General features: G+C 41.6%; 3 protein-coding genes and 1 long non-coding RNA gene across 8 annotated transcripts in view; 2 read left to right on the top strand and 2 right to left on the bottom strand.

Moving 5' to 3' along the window:
• stx1a (syntaxin 1A (brain)) overlaps positions 1-10915 on the bottom strand; it is a 54638-nt gene extending 43723 nt beyond the window's left edge. For all 5 annotated transcript variants that reach the window (XM_051065424.1, XM_018702115.2, XM_051065423.1 and 2 more), the window contains exon 1: positions 10775-10915. In XM_051065424.1, the coding sequence (XP_050921381.1) occupies positions 10775-10804 (30 nt within the window). In that variant the 5' untranslated portion in view covers positions 10805-10915. The remainder of the gene's footprint in view (positions 1-10774) is intronic.
• On the top strand, positions 10563-12116 carry LOC127139038 (uncharacterized). The gene is made up of 2 exons (XR_007808860.1): positions 10563-10732; positions 10846-12116. It is a non-coding gene; the product is annotated as an uncharacterized LOC127139038 (long non-coding RNA).
• bud23 (BUD23 rRNA methyltransferase and ribosome maturation factor) lies at positions 11759-16811 on the bottom strand. Its single transcript, XM_018702117.2, has 12 exons — positions 16619-16811; positions 16406-16443; positions 15117-15212; positions 14704-14786; positions 14069-14165; positions 13872-13968; positions 13711-13761; positions 13487-13572; positions 13197-13242; positions 13037-13098; positions 12393-12482; positions 11759-12206 (listed from the first exon to the last, which is right to left on the bottom strand). The coding sequence occupies exons 1-12, from the start codon at positions 16664-16666 to the stop codon at positions 12152-12154; spliced, it is 849 nt and encodes a 282-aa protein (XP_018557633.1). The 5' UTR covers positions 16667-16811; the 3' UTR covers positions 11759-12151.
• A 730-nt stretch (positions 16812-17541) lies between these two features.
• dnajc30b (DnaJ (Hsp40) homolog, subfamily C, member 30b) lies at positions 17542-20033 on the top strand. The gene has a single exon (XM_018702116.2). The coding sequence runs from the start codon at positions 17821-17823 to the stop codon at positions 18709-18711; it is 891 nt and encodes a 296-aa protein (XP_018557632.1). The 5' UTR covers positions 17542-17820; the 3' UTR covers positions 18712-20033.
• Positions 20034-20350: the final 317 nt, after the last annotated feature.

Genomic DNA, 20350 nt, shown 5'->3' with positions numbered 1-20350 from the left:
AGAGGAATGCAGAGCCACTGTGATCACGCTGATAATATCTGAACCCACTCAAACTATAATTAATCCAACAAAAACTTGATTGTTTTATGCTCCCAATAATGGTTTATTGTAATTATTACTAAAATTCATCACACAAAAAAAATCTCTGCAAAATAATTAAATGTTAATGATATGATATGTGATGAATGTCATTTTCTTGGTGTGTGTCTCATTCTGGAACAAAACTGGCATAAATAATTATATATTATAAGTTTGGTGTTGGTGTGGCAATGAGGTGCATTTGAGGAACTGCAGACTCTTAGAGGCAGAGAGAAAAGAGGCGGCAGCAGCAGGAGGCAGTGGAGGAGGATGAGGAGGAGGACAAGCAGGGAATCAGAATAAGCCACAAGAGCACCCGTAGTGTGCTCAGCCTCCACAGAGAGATGCTGTACCTCCTGCAGAGAGAGGAGGGCTTTGGTCTGGTTTTACTTTGAGTGGTCAGGAGGGGAGAGTGGTGCACCCAAACCTCCAACTCCCACTCAGATCTGAAGCTCCAGCTGAGCCACAAAGAGGCTGGGAGAGGCCTTCAGTGCCTCACGCTCAACTCAGCCTACGGTGTTGGACTTAACTGTCCGCACACAGCAGATGCTCTGAGCCACACACGCAAACGCACATGCACACTGCAGCTGACACACCGATAATATATAACAGACGGGTAATCACACAGAGAAATCGAGGCCTTTACAAGCTGGTCCCCCTTCAATGCACTTCGCCTCTGGGGCTCACACTCGGGTGAAACACCCCGGCAGGAGTAGTGGCCTGATTATGCTGTTTATTAGATTAGAGAGTTGTTCTAGGCACCATGCCAGCAGGGAGTCGCTCCATAAAGACAAAAGGCAGTGCCCGCACATCCAGTGTAAACAGGAGGAAATGTAGTCCAAGAGTGAGGGAGCAAGAGATTAACCTGACATCTAGCAAGCGGGCTGATGTCAGCACGGCAAGAGGAGGAGGAGAACCAGAGCAACACAACTGTTACTGAAAGCTGTGAAAGCGCTAATAGCATGTGCAATAAGAGGACACACAGGGCGTGTGCGTTGTTGTTCGGTATAAGTAATCAGGTTAAATGGAGGGAGTAAAGTATGCTTGCAAGTCTTATGCATTCAGACCCTTTTCACGCTTTTCTCTGAGAATGCAGGAGAGAAGAGCAGTGAGAGACAGTTCAAGTAGAGATGGAAACCCATGTGGGCAGTACTTTATTGTCCTTTTGTGTTTCCATATTAAAGCAGACCTGTCTCCCGCATCTTTGTATTACAGCCAATTCAAGCAGCTTCCTGCCGTCCCATTAGAAATGACTCATAAAAATCTGTGTCAGCTGCACTGAGAGCATAACCAGATTTATTATCATAATATAGCTAGGTAACATTCATTATGGATATGCGCTCACTCTTATACGCGCACACACACACACATAGTTGAACATGGGATTATTTATTTATGTTTCCTACAGTAGAAAAATACAAAGATATGAACAATAAAAACTTACATCTGGTAAGGCCTTGCTGTTTTCATGGTATACAGTATAAAATCTGCTTATAGTTCAGGCAGAGGAGACAAGAAGAGGAGAGTGAGCAACTGATGTTTCAGGGCTCAGGTCAGAGGCTCAGTACACACACACACACACACACACACACACACACACACACACACACACACAGTTTTGTTTTTCTACTGTATAGTAACACAGACTCTCACGGACATAATGCACTCACGCGCCCTTGCTTTATTCAGTATTTATGTTTCCAGTAATTACTGTTGTCCAGTTTCCGACTTGTAAATGGTGTTCATGTCAACATCAAAGTCATGAAAAGGACTCAGAAACTCTCATGTTTCTGAAAGCTCTGATATATCCAACTTAATAATATGTATGTAGGGTGGGTTGTACGTAGAGCTACTGTATATTGTCAGCGCACACTGTCTTTGTACATTGAATTAAGTGGACCTTCCCATCTCTCTCATCCATCCTATATAACATGACAGTGGCATTAGCATTAACCTAATTCTAACCTTAAAGGGTCAATCCACCAAAATTACAAAACACAGAGTTTCTTCAGAGGTATCTCATCACCCAGGTAAAATCTGCATGTGTTTCTAAGATTTCTGCTGCCACCCAAATACTATGGAGGAAAATTAGATTTCATCTCACTGTTTAACACTCAAACTAGTCCTCACAAAGACAGACACACATGGACACAACCCCACTTGTAAAAATAACCATGGCCATGCCTTTCCCTGCTCCCATGCTAGACCCCTCAGGACATTCACCACCTACACACCAAGAGATCTTTAGTGTGTATGCATGTGGGAAACAGCTGGCAGTAAAATCGCACAGGGAAATTAACTTTCACTCAAATTCTAAGTATGAAGACTCCAGTCTTTTTATGAATGCAGGGGTTGAACTGAATATGTACATTAAGTCACCACAGCAATAAATGCAAGAGCCAAGAGCATAAATTACAATATTTCTGTAACTGTAAAACAATTATGTAACTTTAGAACCAGGGGGGATTTAATTTTCAGTCATACATTGATTATCAGAAAAAAAAAAAAAATGAGAAAAGCGACACAACAAAACCACAAATCTCAAACCAGCCTGACTGACTGATTGCCCTGCTGGTTGGCTGACTGAATCGCTGTCAGAGTGAATGACCGGCTGATGGCAGAGGAGGATGCAGTGTAGGGCTATCGAGACAGGATAATTACACAACCAGGGAGCAGTGTGACTAGAGGACACAGGAAGCGATAGATTGAGCCAAAAGACAAACAGCCAAATGAAAAACACACTCAGTTCCTTTCACATTACAGTTCTGTTTCCTCACTGACAGAAACACCAGGAGCAGTCTTCGAAGAAAATCAACAAGTCTCCATCTTTCAGGGCATTGGAAAAAAATCATGTGGTAGATTTCCCATTTGCACTTGCTGATCAATGCATCCCTGTTGCTCATAAAGAAACACAGATCAATACTTTTTGTTTTAATCTAAGATATGTACTGTATGTGCTGACAAGCTTTACTGTTGTCTGGACACATTTATGGCCTAGAGTAGAGCACAGCTAATTGTGGCAGCAATCACAGAGAAGAAAATCCATTCTCCTGTTTCCCCAAGAAGACATTTGAGTTTTAATAAACTACAAGTTCAGGTCTACTCACTCTACCCTCTGTTCAGCAAACTAACACAATTCACAGCAGAAAAGCTGAAATGGACAAACATGTCATTTACTCACAGAGATCCTGAAATCTGAAAATAAATTCCCACAAATTTCGTAAACATTTCCCAAGACCTCTTCAAAAGCATGTCAAGAAATTCTTCCATGCTAACGGCTAGTGTCCTTTTATTGTGAATCTCCACATGATAGAGTTCATGGCTATTAGCTACGCCAGCACATCTGTTGTAACTATGATTCTTTCCTTGTTATTTGACCTGCTATAATGTTTCTTTTAATATTGGATTTTCTATTTTGTTCATATAAACACCCATCTAGTTTCTCAAGCGCAGATGCTTTGCATACCAGTAGCATAACAAATCTGACCAAGGTTAACAAGATGGTTTTATCAGCCCTGCCCGCGGAGAGCAGGGTTCAGCAGATACACGAAGGAGAATAATGTGGGTGGGAGAAGAGATGAAGCGCTGCCACCACAGCGGCACCGGAGTCAGAGTGCTTGCATGTGCAACAATTTCCTTTTCCTAACAATCCTCCTCAATGTCCTCGCCCTTAATCATCTTCCTTTTCTTCTCATTCTCCCTGTCTGTCATCCTCTCTCTCTCTCTCGTTCTCCTTCCTCCAGACTTCAGCTGGCCCACACAACATGGACTCAGTTACCTTTGTCTCACTCTCCCTAGTCACGCCTTCACTTTGTGTTTGTCTTTTCTTCTTTACCATCTCACTATCCTTCCTAAAGACCACGTCAGCATTCACTTATCCAACCAAACTTACACTTTAGATGTTTTTATAATGTGTTTATATCACCCTGTCATGAGCTATACGTGTGTTTTTATATCATTAAAATGACAAATATCTTAAACTTGATAGATCCTCCTCATGCAGTCTCTTCCTCCTCAGTTCATCTTATCCCAGATTTTATCCCTCTTTTGCTCTTCCTCCCATTTCTCCTCTCTCAGCCTTTCATCGCTCTCCGCCCTCTGCCTCTCTCACATCTTTCTGACCTTTCACAGTGCAATCATCAAAGTGATGCCATTTAAACACGACTAAATACAAATTTACAAACTGCCAGACTATTTAAAAGGTTAAATAATGACTTACATTGCGATAATGACACATCTTTCCACAAATCAATGAGAATCAATTTCAGACCAGAATCCAAATGCCTGCAGCTGATAATTCTCATAGAGGTAACTCTTTCTGCTGCAGGGACTCAGCTGAGATGACTGACCTTTAGACTAAATAGTGGATGCTTATTTTCTTTTTGGCTTGTTAGCACATAATTGGCCAATGGATATGATTATATAAATTACATGCTCTTGTGGATGTTCATATACAAACTCATCTGCCCTGGGCATGTGTGTAGGCAGCAGCGGGTGGTCGGCCAGTGTTCAGCCTTGCAGGAGTGGGTGAGAAAATGTCATAAAGCTTCAATTGAACTTTAATGACAGATCACAGGCGGGGAAGAGATGTGCTGTCACCGCTTATGCCATGGCTTTTCCCACCCCCAGTCTCCTCTCCTCTTTCCCCTGTGGAATATATTCAGAGCTCCTCACTCTGTAACTCGCTGACCATGAAGGATTATGACAGCACCAATGCGCCACTAACACAATTACATTGTAGATATGGGAGGAAAGTAACAGAGAGCGAGAGGGATGTCAAGGAATGGCAGGATGTGTAGAAAAAGAATCATGGCAGGAGAGATGACAGAGCTGTAAAGCCAAGAAAAATATCAGAAAACAGAGACGGGTAGAGGCAGATGTAATTTTCTAGAGATCTGTTGGGTATTTTCTCTTCCTAAAGCCCAAGGTGGTGTCTTCAGATGGCTTGTTTTGTCTGACCAACAGTCAAGAGCTCAAATATGTTCAGTTTTCCTCTCATTTCAGAAACTGAAACTGGGGAATGTTTCACATTTTTGCTTGAAAAATGAAAAGAATTTGTCAATTACCAAAGTTGCTATTGATTAATTGTCACCTAATCACCTTTTTGTTTCAGCATATTAGTAATGGCTGATACTGCAAAATCTTTTTCAGAGAAAAGAACTGTTAACAGGAGACCGTCCTCCAAAGAAAAACAATGGCAATATGTCATTCTGGAGGGCAAACTGTGGCAGCAAATAATACATTTTGTTGTTTACTTTGGAGGACTTGTTGGTTAAAAGTGTCTGTTTGGCCTCGAGCTGGCTGGATTTAGCATATTATTATTCTGCAAGATTATCACCAAACAAAGAAAGACAGAGCTACTTAGGGCCTAATGAGGTCAATGGCAGTTCATTTGGTCATAAATTATGTTTAAAGGCCTAAATCTCCAAGAGGAATCTGTGATAAAAGGTGTTATCTGTACTGCTAAAGAATCCCTCTGCTGCCATCAATTATGAGAAGATGTGAAAGGGGAGGTCAGCACATTACAAATTCAATTTTAGCAACAGTAACAAAGATGACCTGAAGCCAATTCTCCCACAACAGATGGGGAAGGTTTGATTACAGAATCGTCTTTATTTATTATTAGGTTCTCCATTAGCTTCGGGAGCTGTTACTCTTTATGAGGAGCAATCAAGCAATGAGATTTTAACCACGCAGACTCCACAAAACCAACATTACAAAAGGATGGCACTGCTATCACAACACTTTGATTTCTTGCAGGTACAAATCCTCTCACACAAATCTATCTGGAATGAACAGGACATGTTTAGCTGGTATAGATGAGGATGGTATACTGCATACCGGTTCAATGGACCATCCATTCACACATTTCAAAAATAACTATTAGCAACCAACAGATATTGGATATCACTGCAACTGTCACCTCATTTGCAAAGACAGACAAGTCCCTGGTGAAATGCCAGATCGGTCACACTCATTTCATGGCTCATTAATGCAATTATGCAGCCTCTATGTGCTGATGAATAATGTGTTTCTGAGTGTGCCTTTCTCATGGTTAATAGTGACAATACAGGATGATGACAATGCATCTTACTGCTACTTTATTTCCCCACCCCACACCACCCTGACTTTAAGGGTAAAAGCTCGTCTGTGGGTCAGAACTAGAGAGCAGCCAGTTTGTCCACCACTGATCTGAGGCTTTGAATGAGGACAAATAAAACCCCTGACCCTGTAGGATCTGTGTTCAGTGCTGTTGTTTGTGTCACTGAGGAAGTGTCAACAGATGAGATCAGAATAGACAAGGTCAAGAGCAGGAGAAAAAGAGGTAAAGACATGGAATAAAGTGGAATACCAGGGAGGTGAGTATGAGCAGATTAAAAAAAAGAGGGCGGATAATGAGAAGAAAAAAAGGAGAAACAAGAGTCAAAGACGCACACATAGCCTCTGAGTCGGTGCTCCACATCCATCCTATTAGTTAATGTGTCACTCTATCGCCAAGCAAGCAGTGACAGTGAGTGGCCCTGCCATACATACACACACACACAAACACACACACACACACAACACTGCCTGAACCAATACTAACACTGACTAACAAAGCTGCACAGAGAAGACAGGAGGGAAAAAGGAGAGGAAAAATGTAAGTGGAGGACAGAAAGCCATCTGATAAATCACTGATAGGAAAAGAGCAAAGAGCAATAATGGAGGATCTCACCATTACAGACGGGTGAAAGAAAAGAGAGGGTTATTATTAAAGAGACAGAGATGGGGAAAAGAAGCAGATATGGTCAATCAAACCATGAGACAGAAAGAAAAAGGATGGAGCTGATAAAACACCAAAGAAAAAATGAGGAGATATGAAGGTGAAATTACTTGTTACTGGTGCAGCGTTCGTAACACTGGTTCTAAATAAATAACTCACTGCCACAGAATGATAAACAATCACGTCATGATTGATATGAGTCCCTGTGGCGTGTGAAATCTGTAATAATCTCATCAGTATGTTTCCCCCTTAGGTTTCAGAGCTTGACAAACGCATCATATCTGTGCCATCTGTCACCAAATCACTGCTGGGCCGACTGGGAGTGATGGGACGAGGTGAGGGGAGGGGAGAGGGCATGCGACCATTTTAGTTATTGAGACTGGCAGCTTTAGGTGGCAGGCTAACGAGCTATTGGATGAACAGAGTCGTGGGCAGGTGTTGAGCTCATAAAGTAGCTTTATGTGCATATGGGCGATGCTGGAGCAGAACCTGCGCCCTCACACAAATATGAGCAAAACTCAATTTCCTGCCAAAATGACACATAAGCACATGGGTGAGTAAACTTGCAGTATGACTCTACAAAAACACACGAAAAGACACCACAGCGACAAAATCTGTAAAGCTCAGTACCCCACTTTTTGTTGCTCTCGTGCTCGGTTTGCATGTGAAAATTAATGCTTGTGAAATATCTTTGTAATATGTTATTTGTGGTAAAATTATTTCGCCCATTTAAGCAGCTGGCAAAGTGAAGCACAAAACAAATATTTTCTCACTGGAGGAAAAAAATGTCCCAAAGTCCAAAAAAGCTAATGACAACATTTGAGTGAGAGTACAAGTGTTCCAACATGAAATGCTAAAAACTATTAATAATTCCATACTTGATCAGGTATTGGTCAGATGTCATGATCCATAATAACTGATCACTTAATAACTTATCAAAATGGTCCCAGCAACAGATTTCACATTTAGGTTTGAGGTATCAGAGTCATGTCCATGGAAGGTTTGACTTGTCTAAGTCTAAACCCAAACCACATTGTCTGCCTGTCATAATTTTTTCTAGATGCAACTTATTGAGAGTTGGAAAGTCATTGTAGTAGGTGAACTCTGTGATTAGCCACTCAGTAGAATCCCCTTTTTTTCCAGGTCAGCTGTCATTATTTGCAACTCAACTGTGAACAACAGTGAGCTGGGAGATACTATACAGGGCTTAACCAGAAGAAATCAATCCTTCAAGGATTGGTTTTCTAACCACTCTGAATGTGTCAAATAGATACATTAGACAGCAGGCATTTGGTTGTAACATGATTCAACACTTTTTAAACTCCATCAATCCATCTATTTCAGTCCACTTATGTACTGCAGGTCTGGGCTGTGGTGGTAGCAGGATAACAAAGATAGCTCAGTCATCCTTATCCCCAGCCACATCCTCCAGCTCCTGCTGTGAGATCCCAGCACATTCCCATCGCATTCTTCAGGCCGAGGCAAACTGGGCTACGTGAATGAGAGACAGCAGAGTGAGCCACCAAGCACTCAACTGCACGGCATCCTCCCAGGTCTCCTTCCCACTGCCTATCCGGTCTTTGAAGAGCTTTTAACTTGGCCCCTCAAAAGGAACCACTTTGCCTTGGGAGATGCTGCCAAGAGCTGTTTCCCTGGCAACAAAGTTCTCAGGGTCACAGGTCACCACAATCCATAAGAAGACAACTCCTGAAGAGTTTTCATTTTATGACAGTATTTTCAGAACAGACATCAGCTTTTTTCCATCTTGGAAACCAGTGAGCAAAGACCAATGGCAGCCCAGCAAGATCAGCGAGCTGTGGGTTTGTGCAATCAGCTGTAGCAACCAACTGAACTTTCATCACCAACTCTCAGCAGTGCCATTTGAAAAAGGTTCAACATTTCTCCAAAGTGAAACTGGAACTCGTAGAGCTGAAACAGTTAAGTAAATGAAATATCTTTGGATTTGTAGCATTGGTCGGACAAGACATGATGTTTAAACATGTGATCTTCTGTCCTGGGAACTTGCTATGAGCGTTTCTCACTATACAGTTGATTGAAATAAACTGACAAATTAAGGAGTATTGATAGTAATAATTAGTTGCAGCCATAGTCCATTGCACACTAGTTCTGAGCTGTTATACAATCATACATTCATCCTGCCCTGTGCTGTTATAAAATGCTGTCCAGACCCACTGAGACATCTCCATGAGATTCAAGAAGCTGCATTAACTTGAGGCTGTAAATGGAAAACAATATTAATCTAGTGCTGATGGGAAATAACCGTCTGTGACTTGCAATTTACTTCAATTTTATTTGGTCTGGATTGCCTGAAATTGGTCTGTCTGGAGCCGCTCCAGCTGCCATTTCTCAGACATGAAAGATACAATCAAAAATAATAAAATAAAATAGAATCGGCAGGTGACATATAATTTCTGTCGACTGCGAATGCTTCGGCTGAATATTGGCTGAGGTTTCTCACTGACGCCGGTGAGGAAGATTTAAACTATTTCTCTGTCTCTCTTGACAACTGCATCCTTCCAGCATTGTGAAGAGGCAGCATGGCAGGCAGAAGACACGCCTCTCCTTAACACACACACACACACACACACACACACACACACACACACACACAATTGGCAAGGCTGGGTTGTTTCCCTGGAGGCCAATTCATAGCTAGATCCTCACTGAAAACTGAGGAGCCGTAAATTGTTTCCCCTCTCTGTCCTCAGCTTAACTGCCAATTACCAAATTCTGACAATGGCCACTTTACCACCACCACCACCACCATCACACACACACATGCTCCAATCAGCCACAACATTAAAACAAGTAACCAATTTTAATGTTATGGCTGAATGATGCGTGTATATACAGTTCATACAGAATACGTATGTAGATATGATTGATGTACATACACTAGCCTAGATCAGCATTCCTATGGAGAATGATACTCAATGACTCCTGATCTGTGACAAGCCAAATACCTGACCAATTCAACAATAAACGGTCTTAAACAACAAACATACACCCCTTCTAAAGGGAGGTATGCTTCCTTGGCAGAGATTCTATATCTTTTCAATGATTACAGAATGTGGGATTGGAAATCTGCTTGATTTATGTCAGAATAAACTCCCCCCTCTCTCCATATGCACAGAGCTCTAAGAAACAGCAAAACATTGGTTAGAAATGGACAAAGCTTTGTGCTCGGTGTGGGTAGTTAAAGGGTTTTGTTTGGTAGGGTGTGGGGGGTGATAAGACCGCCTGTGGGGCGCAGGGGGTGGACATTTAAGGTGAAATGGGCGAGCTGGGACCAATTTCCCTGCTCCAACCACACACTGGTAGGTCAGGTCATATCGATCAAACCACACACACGCCACACACACACACACACACACAATTCATTCACCGATGACATATTTCCACAAAGGCTGCACAATTTGCAATCTAACCTTGTTCGGAGAGTTACAGAAGAGCTTACAGAAAATGCTTCATTTTAACACTGATTATTAATATAATTAAATATAAGTCTCTCTTTTAACTCCCTCTTGAGTCCCATAGACATCCTTTAATTACCTATAATTCGCTTAAAGAACATCAACTGGAGTATCAGAGTGATGACTCGTTGGGAGACTGAGCAGAAAATGACTTTAACTTTTGACAAAACATTTAAAATCGTGCATCTCAGCTGGGTTTTTCCCTCTGCTTCACACACACAGCGAAGCGTGGTGGCAGTAGGCGTCCGCCGCCAGTAATATAACACAAAAAAATCCAGCCTCCATCAGACCCCCGAGAGTCACAACTGTTGCTCAATCAGCGCACCAGGCTCTGTGGATCTGTTCTTCCTGAATCCGTGTTTATCATCATCTAAGAAAGCGTCTGTTCACAGAACAGGTGGGTGCTGGCTGTTTGAAAAGGAATCAAATAGTTACTTACATGTCTAAGTTCTTGCATGCGGTCCTTCATGGCTCCCTGTTTCGCCGGTAAATCACTCTTTATTCCTTCAGTTCCCGTTGTCTTCTGGATGTGTGTGGTGTGGTGTGGATGGAGCAGCGGGGCGGAGACCGACAGGATGATGTGAGACCAACCGAGGCGAGGAAGTGCGTCTGGCGGCGGCGAGAGGCGGTGTTTTTTTGTTTTTTGTTTTTTACCCTCCCCTCCTCTCTTTAGGTTTGGGTGCTGCTGGGATGGTGGGGCCACTTCACAGAGCTGGGTGACGCGCACAAAAGGTGAGGCGAGGCCTTCCGCCGTTAACCCATTACACACCCGCAACTTCCTCCTCAATCCGCACTAATTGACCTTTTCTCTTTTCTTTAAAAAACACGAGACTGCTTTTTCCAAGTTTCTTTTTGTTCCGTGAACGTGAGTCTGACAGACCAGAGGTTAAATTAACAGAGAAATGACCACCTCGGAGAGGTTGGCTGAGTGGTGAAAACTGTGGTGGATTTGGTTATTGATTGAGCAGGTTCACAGATAACGCCCAGGTGGTTTGTGTTGAGTCAAAGCGCACAGCGACCTCTGTCGGAAACAAGAGAAGTAGGCTGGTATGGAAGAAGCAGAAGACCCAAATTACCCAGAATTTGGGGGGGGGGGTTACCCTTTAAATTACAGATACACTCATTATATAGTTACTCTGAACAATTAGAATGACCATATTGTTAACCTACATGTCTTTCACATTATATTTAAGGTGGTAATGTGCTGTTCTACTCATCAATGGTCAACACAAACCATCAAAGTTGCAAGTTATATAATTAGTTCCACAGTGGTATAGATAGTTGCAGCAGTTCTACATACAGTCTCTCCCCTTTTTATAATCTTCATTAACTTTCAGTTTGTTTGACATTTTTACATATACACAGAAGCTGTTCAGTTTCTTCTATAATCTGAATAGAAAAAAATGCAAAAAATACAGTAAAATTCTATTTTTTGGTTTAGTTTTAATTGAGATTGAAATATTGCAGATAAAACAAAAAGCTGATCAGAAATGGAGGATGACATTTCATAATTTATAAAAACAGTTTTAACTCTATGATGGTGTTGATGTTGGTAGCATGTGTCTGTTCATGTAGTATTTTCCGGCCGACATGAACATGAAGAGCGCAGTCTAGCCACCATATGAGAGAAACAATTTGCCAATCACTCGACCAAATATAAAAAAAGAACGACAGTAATGGCATTTCACTCCCTCTCATCCATTTGAACTAAAGAATTGAGAAATTAACTGAGCCCAAATGCTGCAGGTGGCTGCTGTGCGCAGGGCGGCACAGAAGAGACAGGCTGCTGCTGAAGGCACAGCTGTGTGAGTCACAGTTAGAAATGAGGTCTTCTCTGACGTCCGGTGTATTTTGTGTCGGCTCGAACCTCCCTGCAGGCCAACACACACACACACACACACACCAGAGAGAGGAGGCGTCAGCAAGCGTTACAAAACACAACTAATCAGGGGTGATTCAGTTAAAGCTAAACTTAAGCATATTGCGTTATTTAGACCATGAATATTTCAGCACATTTAATTGTCCTGTGAGAGTTTAAAATACAGTCATGTACGTACCGTCCCTGTCTTCTCCTCCTCTCCTTCTTCTCCAAGATCCAATCTCGTCCCTTCTTTGCTGATTTACCCTTCATGTTCTTAAACCGGCATCTTCACAAAAACAAAGAGTAGCTGATCACCTTATTTAAAATGCATCCCTGTCATTACAACAAATCACATCCAAAACTCTGCATCTGATGCAGAAACTATTACACATCCAGTCTTTGTGTGACTGTGAGAGGAGACTTGAACATCACAATGTGAGAGGGAGGAAAACCTGCCTGATGGGGGTTTAGATCAGGCAGGACGACGACCCTTTTTAGATTTCTCTTGGTCTTTTGGCTTCATCAAGACAGGTATGACTGAACCTGCACTTATCAACACCAAGACCTGCTCAATCTCCTAACAGGAAGCAATAAATTGGAGTATTTTCAAATTGTTGTTTTAATAAAATCAATAATGAAATTGGGCTTATCCTAAGCAGTTAGAGTAAATTAGAGCTGCAACAAATAATAATTTTCATTAAAATGTTTTTTAAAAACAGCGTAACAAACACATAACTCCATATAAACTCTGAAACAAAGTCCAACCATGTGAGCAGTTTAATAAACTATCACAATAATCTGATTACTCTAAGTAAACGCATCCAGTGTGTCTGTCTTTACCTTTGTCCTGAGTACTGGACCTGGTTTGAAACAGTTTTGTCTGAAGCTTCTGATCCCAGTCCCTCAAAACAAAACAAAGAGAGAGCACAGTTATCGTTATGTCTCTAAGACAAATACAAACACGCTAATGCTAACAATGCTAACTCCTTTTGTTTCTTACTTTGGGAAGGACTCCTGTTACTCCAGCAAACAGACACAAGAAGAACCTGGAAATAAACAAAATGTGTGTGTGCGTGAGGTAAATCAGGCAAAACCGCTTTAATGTGGGATAATTCATCACAAGGCTAATGTGACAAACAGTCGAGTCAATTTGGATGTCATCGTGTTCTAATTAGTGTTGTGTTACGAGTACACTGGTACTAATTTCACAGGCTATTAAGAAGGAATCAATTACAGATGGCTGCATCTCATCTCGTCAAAATAAAAGCCTCGCTTCAGATAGGTACTGACTTTTTTGCCTTGCTGCTGTTGGGGTAGTCCACCACCATCCCTCCACTGAAACCTGCCCTCATGGCCTGCGCCGTGATCAGCTCCAGCTTTAGAGAGGGAAGAAGACCAAGGGTGAGTATGGGAATGTGGAGATGGTGGTTGGTGGATGTAACATTTGGTGGAGATGGTGGTTGGTGGATGTAACATTTAAAATGTTACATCCACCATCTGCAGTGTTTCTTCACCTGCTCTGAGTTCTCTGGATAAAGCTGAAAAACTGCGCGTGAGCCTCTTGACTGAAAGACAAAGAGCAGGGAGAAGTAACCCAAGGTGTTTGTTGTAAAATATGGCATATGGATGTTAAGATCTATGTCAAAGAACGTCAACATGAGTGACAAAAGCTTACCAGAGAAGAGTAGAGAGTACTAAAGAAGGTATAGAGTCTCTTTGGAGGACTATGTGTCCTCTTGTCTGCATTGCAAAGCCACTGCAGGGCAGAAATACTGACACAGAGTGAAGCATAAAATAAAAATCAGTCATAAATTATTCAAAATGAATCCAGGGAAAATCTTTTTTTTTCTTTTTTGAATGCTTGTTTTTCACCTGATGCAACCGTCAAAGGTGCCGGGTCGGAAAGGCATCCCCTGACCCATGTCCCCCAATAGAAGGTCTCCATCTACTTCTCTGTCCAGAGCAACATCTGTCACAGGAGGACGTTTACATTTGATCAATGTTTCAGCAATTAATTAAGATTTTCCTTTTAAAAAATTACAACTAGACAAATGAATCAAACCCTTAAAATGCACATCATCACTTATGATTGGATTCTGTATAAGGAAACTGGAGATAACCATCAAACAAATTAAAAAAAAAAAAATGTATTTGATTATGTGGTTTTCTTCTTCTAAGTGGTCAACTTCCAAAGCAGCAGGAAACGTTTGGGATTACTTATTAGTTCTAGTTACAATAATTACAATATTATATTAATGAGAATTTGAGACATTATCATTAGTGATATCCGTATAACAACAGAGCAGGTAGAGGTTCTAATAGTTCAGTTTTTCTCAGTCAAACTATTTCAGAAAGTTTCATCATTTAGCTTAAATTTAAAGACCATTTAAACTACATCACATTATTAAGATCACCAAAATCCCAGACAATATTTAGTATAATATCATATTGATATCATATTGGTGTATCTCTGTCTTTCTGTTTAAATCTAACAGTGTCAGACTAACCTAACATTGCTGTGCTGATGTCGACTCCAACCCAGTAATGTCCCTCCTCTGACAGGTAGTCTCCACTGAGACCAGAGCCACACCTGAGGGACAGAGGACAGACAGTCACCTGAGTCCTTCACATCACAAATGCAAGGTCACTGTTCTGGATCTTACGAGGTGTTATGTTAAACTTGTGTCACACTGATGATTCTCAAACACCAGCTGTTTACTATTATCACTTCAACACAGCTTTCATAGTCACCATTTCAAACATTAGAAAAACCATCACTTCTCTGTGGTGTCATTACAGCAGACAACCTCAAACTCCATGTTTTTGTGATGTTGTGGTTTGTGAGATCTTACTTGTGTTCTGATGAACAGAAAATCAGATTAATAGTGCAGTCCATGTGAACAGAGTCAGTGTCACTCACCCCACATCTAACAGGAAGCATGGCTGTCCCTCTGGCAGGTTCAAAAGCTCCACAGCTCTCTCTGACATCTGGGTCTGGATCTCAATCATTCGAGAGCTGTGAAGCAAATCGTTACATGACCTCTTGCAATGTAAAGACAGTGAATTGGATTGACGCTGGATTTAGTAATGTGTCTTCAACTATCGCTCTGCAGCAGCTCTGCAGGATCAAACAGGAATAATGTAGCTTTTTACTGAAACACTGTATCCACAGACAACTCTCTCCTTCAGTTGGAAACAGAGTTAATGATGTGATATATTTGAATTAGTGACTTAATGACTGGACTCTGATTTCATCTTCCATCAAAATGACTTTTATCTGAGTGTGGGGCTTTCAGCAGTGAATCAAACAGTGTCTCATATTCCAGTATCATCATGATGATTACAGTGAACAGAGCAGACTTTACCCATGATGCTCCATTGATCTTATCTATGAATAGTGTGTGTCTTATTTCTCTCGGATTCATCAAATACACTTCAGCTGTACAATACAAAAACAACAAATGATTGTTGTCACTATCAATCACTCTGCAGACATTGTTCTCAATTAATCATTGTTCGTTGTTAGTTATGTAGTGTCGAAAACGTCAGAAAATAACATCTTCATGTCTCAGTTTTGTCTGAACAACAGTCCAAAAATCCAAAGTGATTCCACTTACGATGATATAAAACAGAAAAAACAGCAAATCCTCACATTTGAGAAGCTGGGACCAGTGAACATTTGGAGTAATGGCTTTAAAAATAGTTGCTAATTTAATTTCTGTTGACTGACTAATTTTTACACCTCTCTGTTTGTTGGTTTGGTTTTGTTCTTTCCTAAAGTAATTAACACACTATTCTGGAGATCACTTAAGTCTCACCTTGTCTTATCCTACAATAATACATCATGACTAAACCTTTAGTAAATGTATTGAAGTAAAATTCCCTCTGAAATGTAGTGGAATAGAATTTAAAAAGTATCTGAATGGACAAACTTGAGTAAAGTACAAGTGCCTTAAACTGTACTTAAGTACAGTTCTTGGGTAAATGTACTTAGTTACTTCCAACACTGGTGTGTAACTGTTTACTGTGACACTGATACACTCAGTTTGTTAGGTACACCTGGTTAACACCGATGTAGTCTGAGTCCTGCAGTAAATCCTCCTTCATGAAGGTTATAATGTTCCGTTTTTGTTTCATGTAAATGATCTGAGTTCTTCCACCGCTGACACACACAAACACACAGTAAACAATGTAACATCCAAGACTCACTTCTGGGAGTATTTCTTTGCCTCCTCTTCATTGTAGAACTGCGGAGATGAGAGCACATAATTAAACCTCTAATAAAACTGGTGCTAACTTTAAACAAACCATCCAGTTCGCTTCTTTAACGACAGTTAAAGGTCGTTAAACATCCAAAACACCCCAGCTGAAGCAAAACGTTAGCCTAGCAGCTACAAATACACAATAAACCGAGAGACTCACCACATCTGGAGGAGCTGTGTGCTCAGGCCGTCGGCAGCTGGATGACATGGTTCTCCCTGTGTGAGTGTCAGTGTCCTGAAAATGAAGAACTGATTTGTGATATCAGGTTATAAACAAGCTAAATGCTGCGGTAACAGACGACCATGATCCACACGTGAAGCTTCTCCTTCGTCGAGGTTAACAAGAGCCGCCCAGTGTAAATACATGAGTATATCGCCACCTACTGAGCCTCCAGTGAACTACATCTGTGGAGCACGTTTCACATCTCAAATTATTAAGTGCTTAAACTGGGGCTGCAAAATAAATCAGAAGATTTTATAATAAAAAGATAAAAATTATTTTTAGATGTGAAGAATAACAAAAGAAATTATTTAATAAAAGTTCAAGGGGATAAAAGCTTAGATGAAAAGGCAAATAAAAAGACAGGCATGCAAGTATGTTTTAAAGGGGGGTTTACTAGACTGCCGTCTTTTAAGCTTTTTTAAAACTTTTAAAATGTTCAAATACAGTTTCAGAAAGTGTAAACGCTGGAGTAATTCTGTATCTCTGCTTAGATGATGATGACCATTATTACACAATGTGACATATAACTCTAACTTAAGCCTAATTCTTTCAAACTATATGCCAGACCACTTAAAATGCATGACAGAGGAGAAGGAAGATATTCGAGAAAATAACACTTTATTCTTATTTTGACAGTCTGCTGTCTTGCCGATCTTAATTGTTTTTGCTTGTTTTTTAAGAACTTTAATTAGAACATTGTCTCATAACAAGAGTGTCACCAAAATAAATAAGTTAAAAAATATTAATTGTTCCGTTTGTTATCTAAGAAATTAAAATGTAACCTTTCTCCCGCAAAATCATTGGTCGGCTGTAAGTACTTCCTGTAAACATTGACTCTTACTGGTTCCTCGTTGTGTGACGTCGCCGGATGCCGCAGCTGTTTTCCGGCCTGGTCACCGGGTCCGTTCTTGGTGAAATGGCAGAGGTCGGTCAGAGGCTGGTGATCGGGGTCTACCGACTGTCCGCTCTCAGGAACAGCCCGAGTCGACCGGTGTGCGCCGGAGAAAGTCCCGGGTCTCAGCTGGTAAACTGCACCTTGAGTGATCAGCGTGAAGTTCAGTCGGTGTCAGAAACCAGAGCGAAGCAGCGCAGATCAGAGAAACTTTCCAGAGTCAGACAAAGTAAACATCAACACGAAAATGGGAGTTTGGTGGATTCACCCACAACAGAGAAGCGTGCAGGCTCATACAGCAGCCCTGCTCCTCGCTGCGAACCTACAGCCTCTCCTGCCCTGCAGGATGTCACCTTGGACCCGAGGAGCTGTTTCCATCCACCCCGACGCCTTCAGGTCCCCTCAGCAGCTCCGAGCTCTCTGCACTGTCATCTTCATCCTGGCAGAGCAGGGGTCAGAGCAGAGGGCGGGTTGTGGACACAGACTGAGACGTCTCAAACTACACCCTGATCCATCTACATCTGCAACCAGAAACTACAGCTCGTGGAGGGACAGGAGCTCAAAGGATGCTCCTCTGCTGTACAGGAGCAAGACGGCCTATTACGACATCCTCAAAGTGTCTCCCAGTGCCACACAATCCCAGATCAAGACGGCCTACTACAAGCAGTCCTTCATCTACCACCCTGACAAGAACCCGGGGAGCAAAGAGGCCACACAGCGCTTCTCTGAGATCAGCGAGGCTTACACCGTGCTGGGCAACATCATCCTGAGGAGGAAGTACGACCGGGGCATCCTGAGTCAGTCAGATGTCCAAGGTGCAGGGAGACCGTCGTCCAAAGAGGCCACGAGTAGATCCACAGGGTCCCCACATCATCATCATCAGCAGCAGCAACAGTACAGAGCCAGACGGTTCTCCCAAGCCGGAGGGAATCGCATGTTTGATTTTGATGCCTTTTATCAGGCTCACTACGGGGAACAGCTGCAGAGAGAGAGGGACCTGAAGGCCAGGAGGGAGCATATGGAGGCAATGCACAAGGAGAATCTAAAAAAGTGGAGGAAGGGGAAAATAATAGAGGTGACTACAGTGGTGCTGCTGACCGTGGCTGGGCTTATATTTGTTAATATCCTCAAGTCCTGAAATAGAGGCAGCTACCGGACACACGTGGGGTTACGAAGGGGGTGGGAGGTTGGGGTCGGGGGTGCTACCTCAGACTGTTTTGCATGTGTTGCACAGTTTCTGACAGTTGAAGATGATTGTTTTTAGTGTACTGCAGGAGTAAACAAAGGCTGGCTCTAAAGCAGCAGTTAGGTTGTTCATTCATAAAATGTATCCACACAAACTGATTGTATTAAAGGATGGGTTCACAGTTTTTCAAGACAGGTGCTTCATATGAACACTGAAGCAGGTTTTATATGCTGTAATCACACCTCCTGTTCACACTGGCCACTAAGAGATTTGTTCCTAATGTGCTTTCATTGTAAGTAATGGGGGACAAAATCTCATCCGCGCAAAAATGTATTCCAAAATATATTTGCACCACCTGAACCTCCAGCTGTCTGTGTTTGACAAATCAGCTGGATATCTTCCAAAGTTACAGCCTTTTTAAAACACAATTCACTCTTTTGTCCCTATTTTTCCATTGCAGCTCAGTATGGAAACAGTCCAGGGAAACAAAAAGTAAAACAAATACTGTATCTTTGGAAGTTATCCACTTGATCTGTCTAACACAGACTTCTGAAGCCTCTTGTAAACTCGGAATATACGTTTATTATTGCACAGAATAAGGAGGGTGAATTTTGTGCACCATCATTTACATAGGATGAGAATAAAAAGCATAAACAAACATTACCACCATATATGCTCACCTAGAAAGAAGTGATTCAGGAAAGTCAAAAGCCACCCAGTGAATGGGTGATATCATATTTCACATTGCATGGCTTGTCAGGCTTTTTTAAAATGAGTTAATACTTACTTGCCTGTTACAACATCTGCAGGAGAAAACCAGAGAATATGATGTACATATGCACATGTAGGATTAAGTCAACAGTTGTTCTAACAGCTGTGAAGTTGCTGTGTAAACCCATTCATTAATTTACTTTCCGTTATTAGTGACTGAGGCTGAAGCCAAACAACGTTTTGGCATCTTAAGTTGTTTTTTTTTGTGCTCATCCAAATACTGCACAAAGATGGGAAAAGTAAACTCAACATGCTGAACAACGCACAGTTACTCAACCTTTCCCTGTACACTGGTTCTGTAGAGAATTACTTGAGGTGTATAATTTGCAAAGCGTAAATTAATGCACATTTCTCTTCTTCCACCAGGTGTTTATGTGTGTATACATGTATGTAATGTACATACAAGATGCCACATCATGTTATTAGAAAATTTAGATTGATTATTTTGTGTAAGGAAAACTGTGTTTGAGCAAATACAATAAAAGTGATTTATTTTTCCTCCACAGCGTTATAAGAGCTGACCTCTAGAGGGTGTCGGTGCACTCAAAACGATGTCTAGGTTACAGCTGGAGGCCTGAGGGGCTAGATGAGTTTTAACTGGGTGTGGAGGGTCACTGACGTATGTTCTGGACATCTCATCCTGATGTTGACAGGGCGTCCGTTTATTTTGTCCAGTTTCCCTGAAAATGAGACAAATTAGAAACATGAAACTGGGTCAACGTATAGGATTTAGTTATTGGTCTTTAAACTGACTGAAGTGGTCAGTACAAGTCAAACACTTGAAAGTGAAAATGAAGTGTGTTTGCAGTAGGAGTATAAT

This window comes from Lates calcarifer, linkage group LG21 (assembly GCF_001640805.2).
Source record: "Lates calcarifer isolate ASB-BC8 linkage group LG21, TLL_Latcal_v3, whole genome shotgun sequence".
NCBI classification, from domain to species: Eukaryota; Metazoa; Chordata; class Actinopteri; family Centropomidae; genus Lates; species Lates calcarifer.
This window is presented reverse-complemented; position numbering and strand designations above follow the sequence as displayed.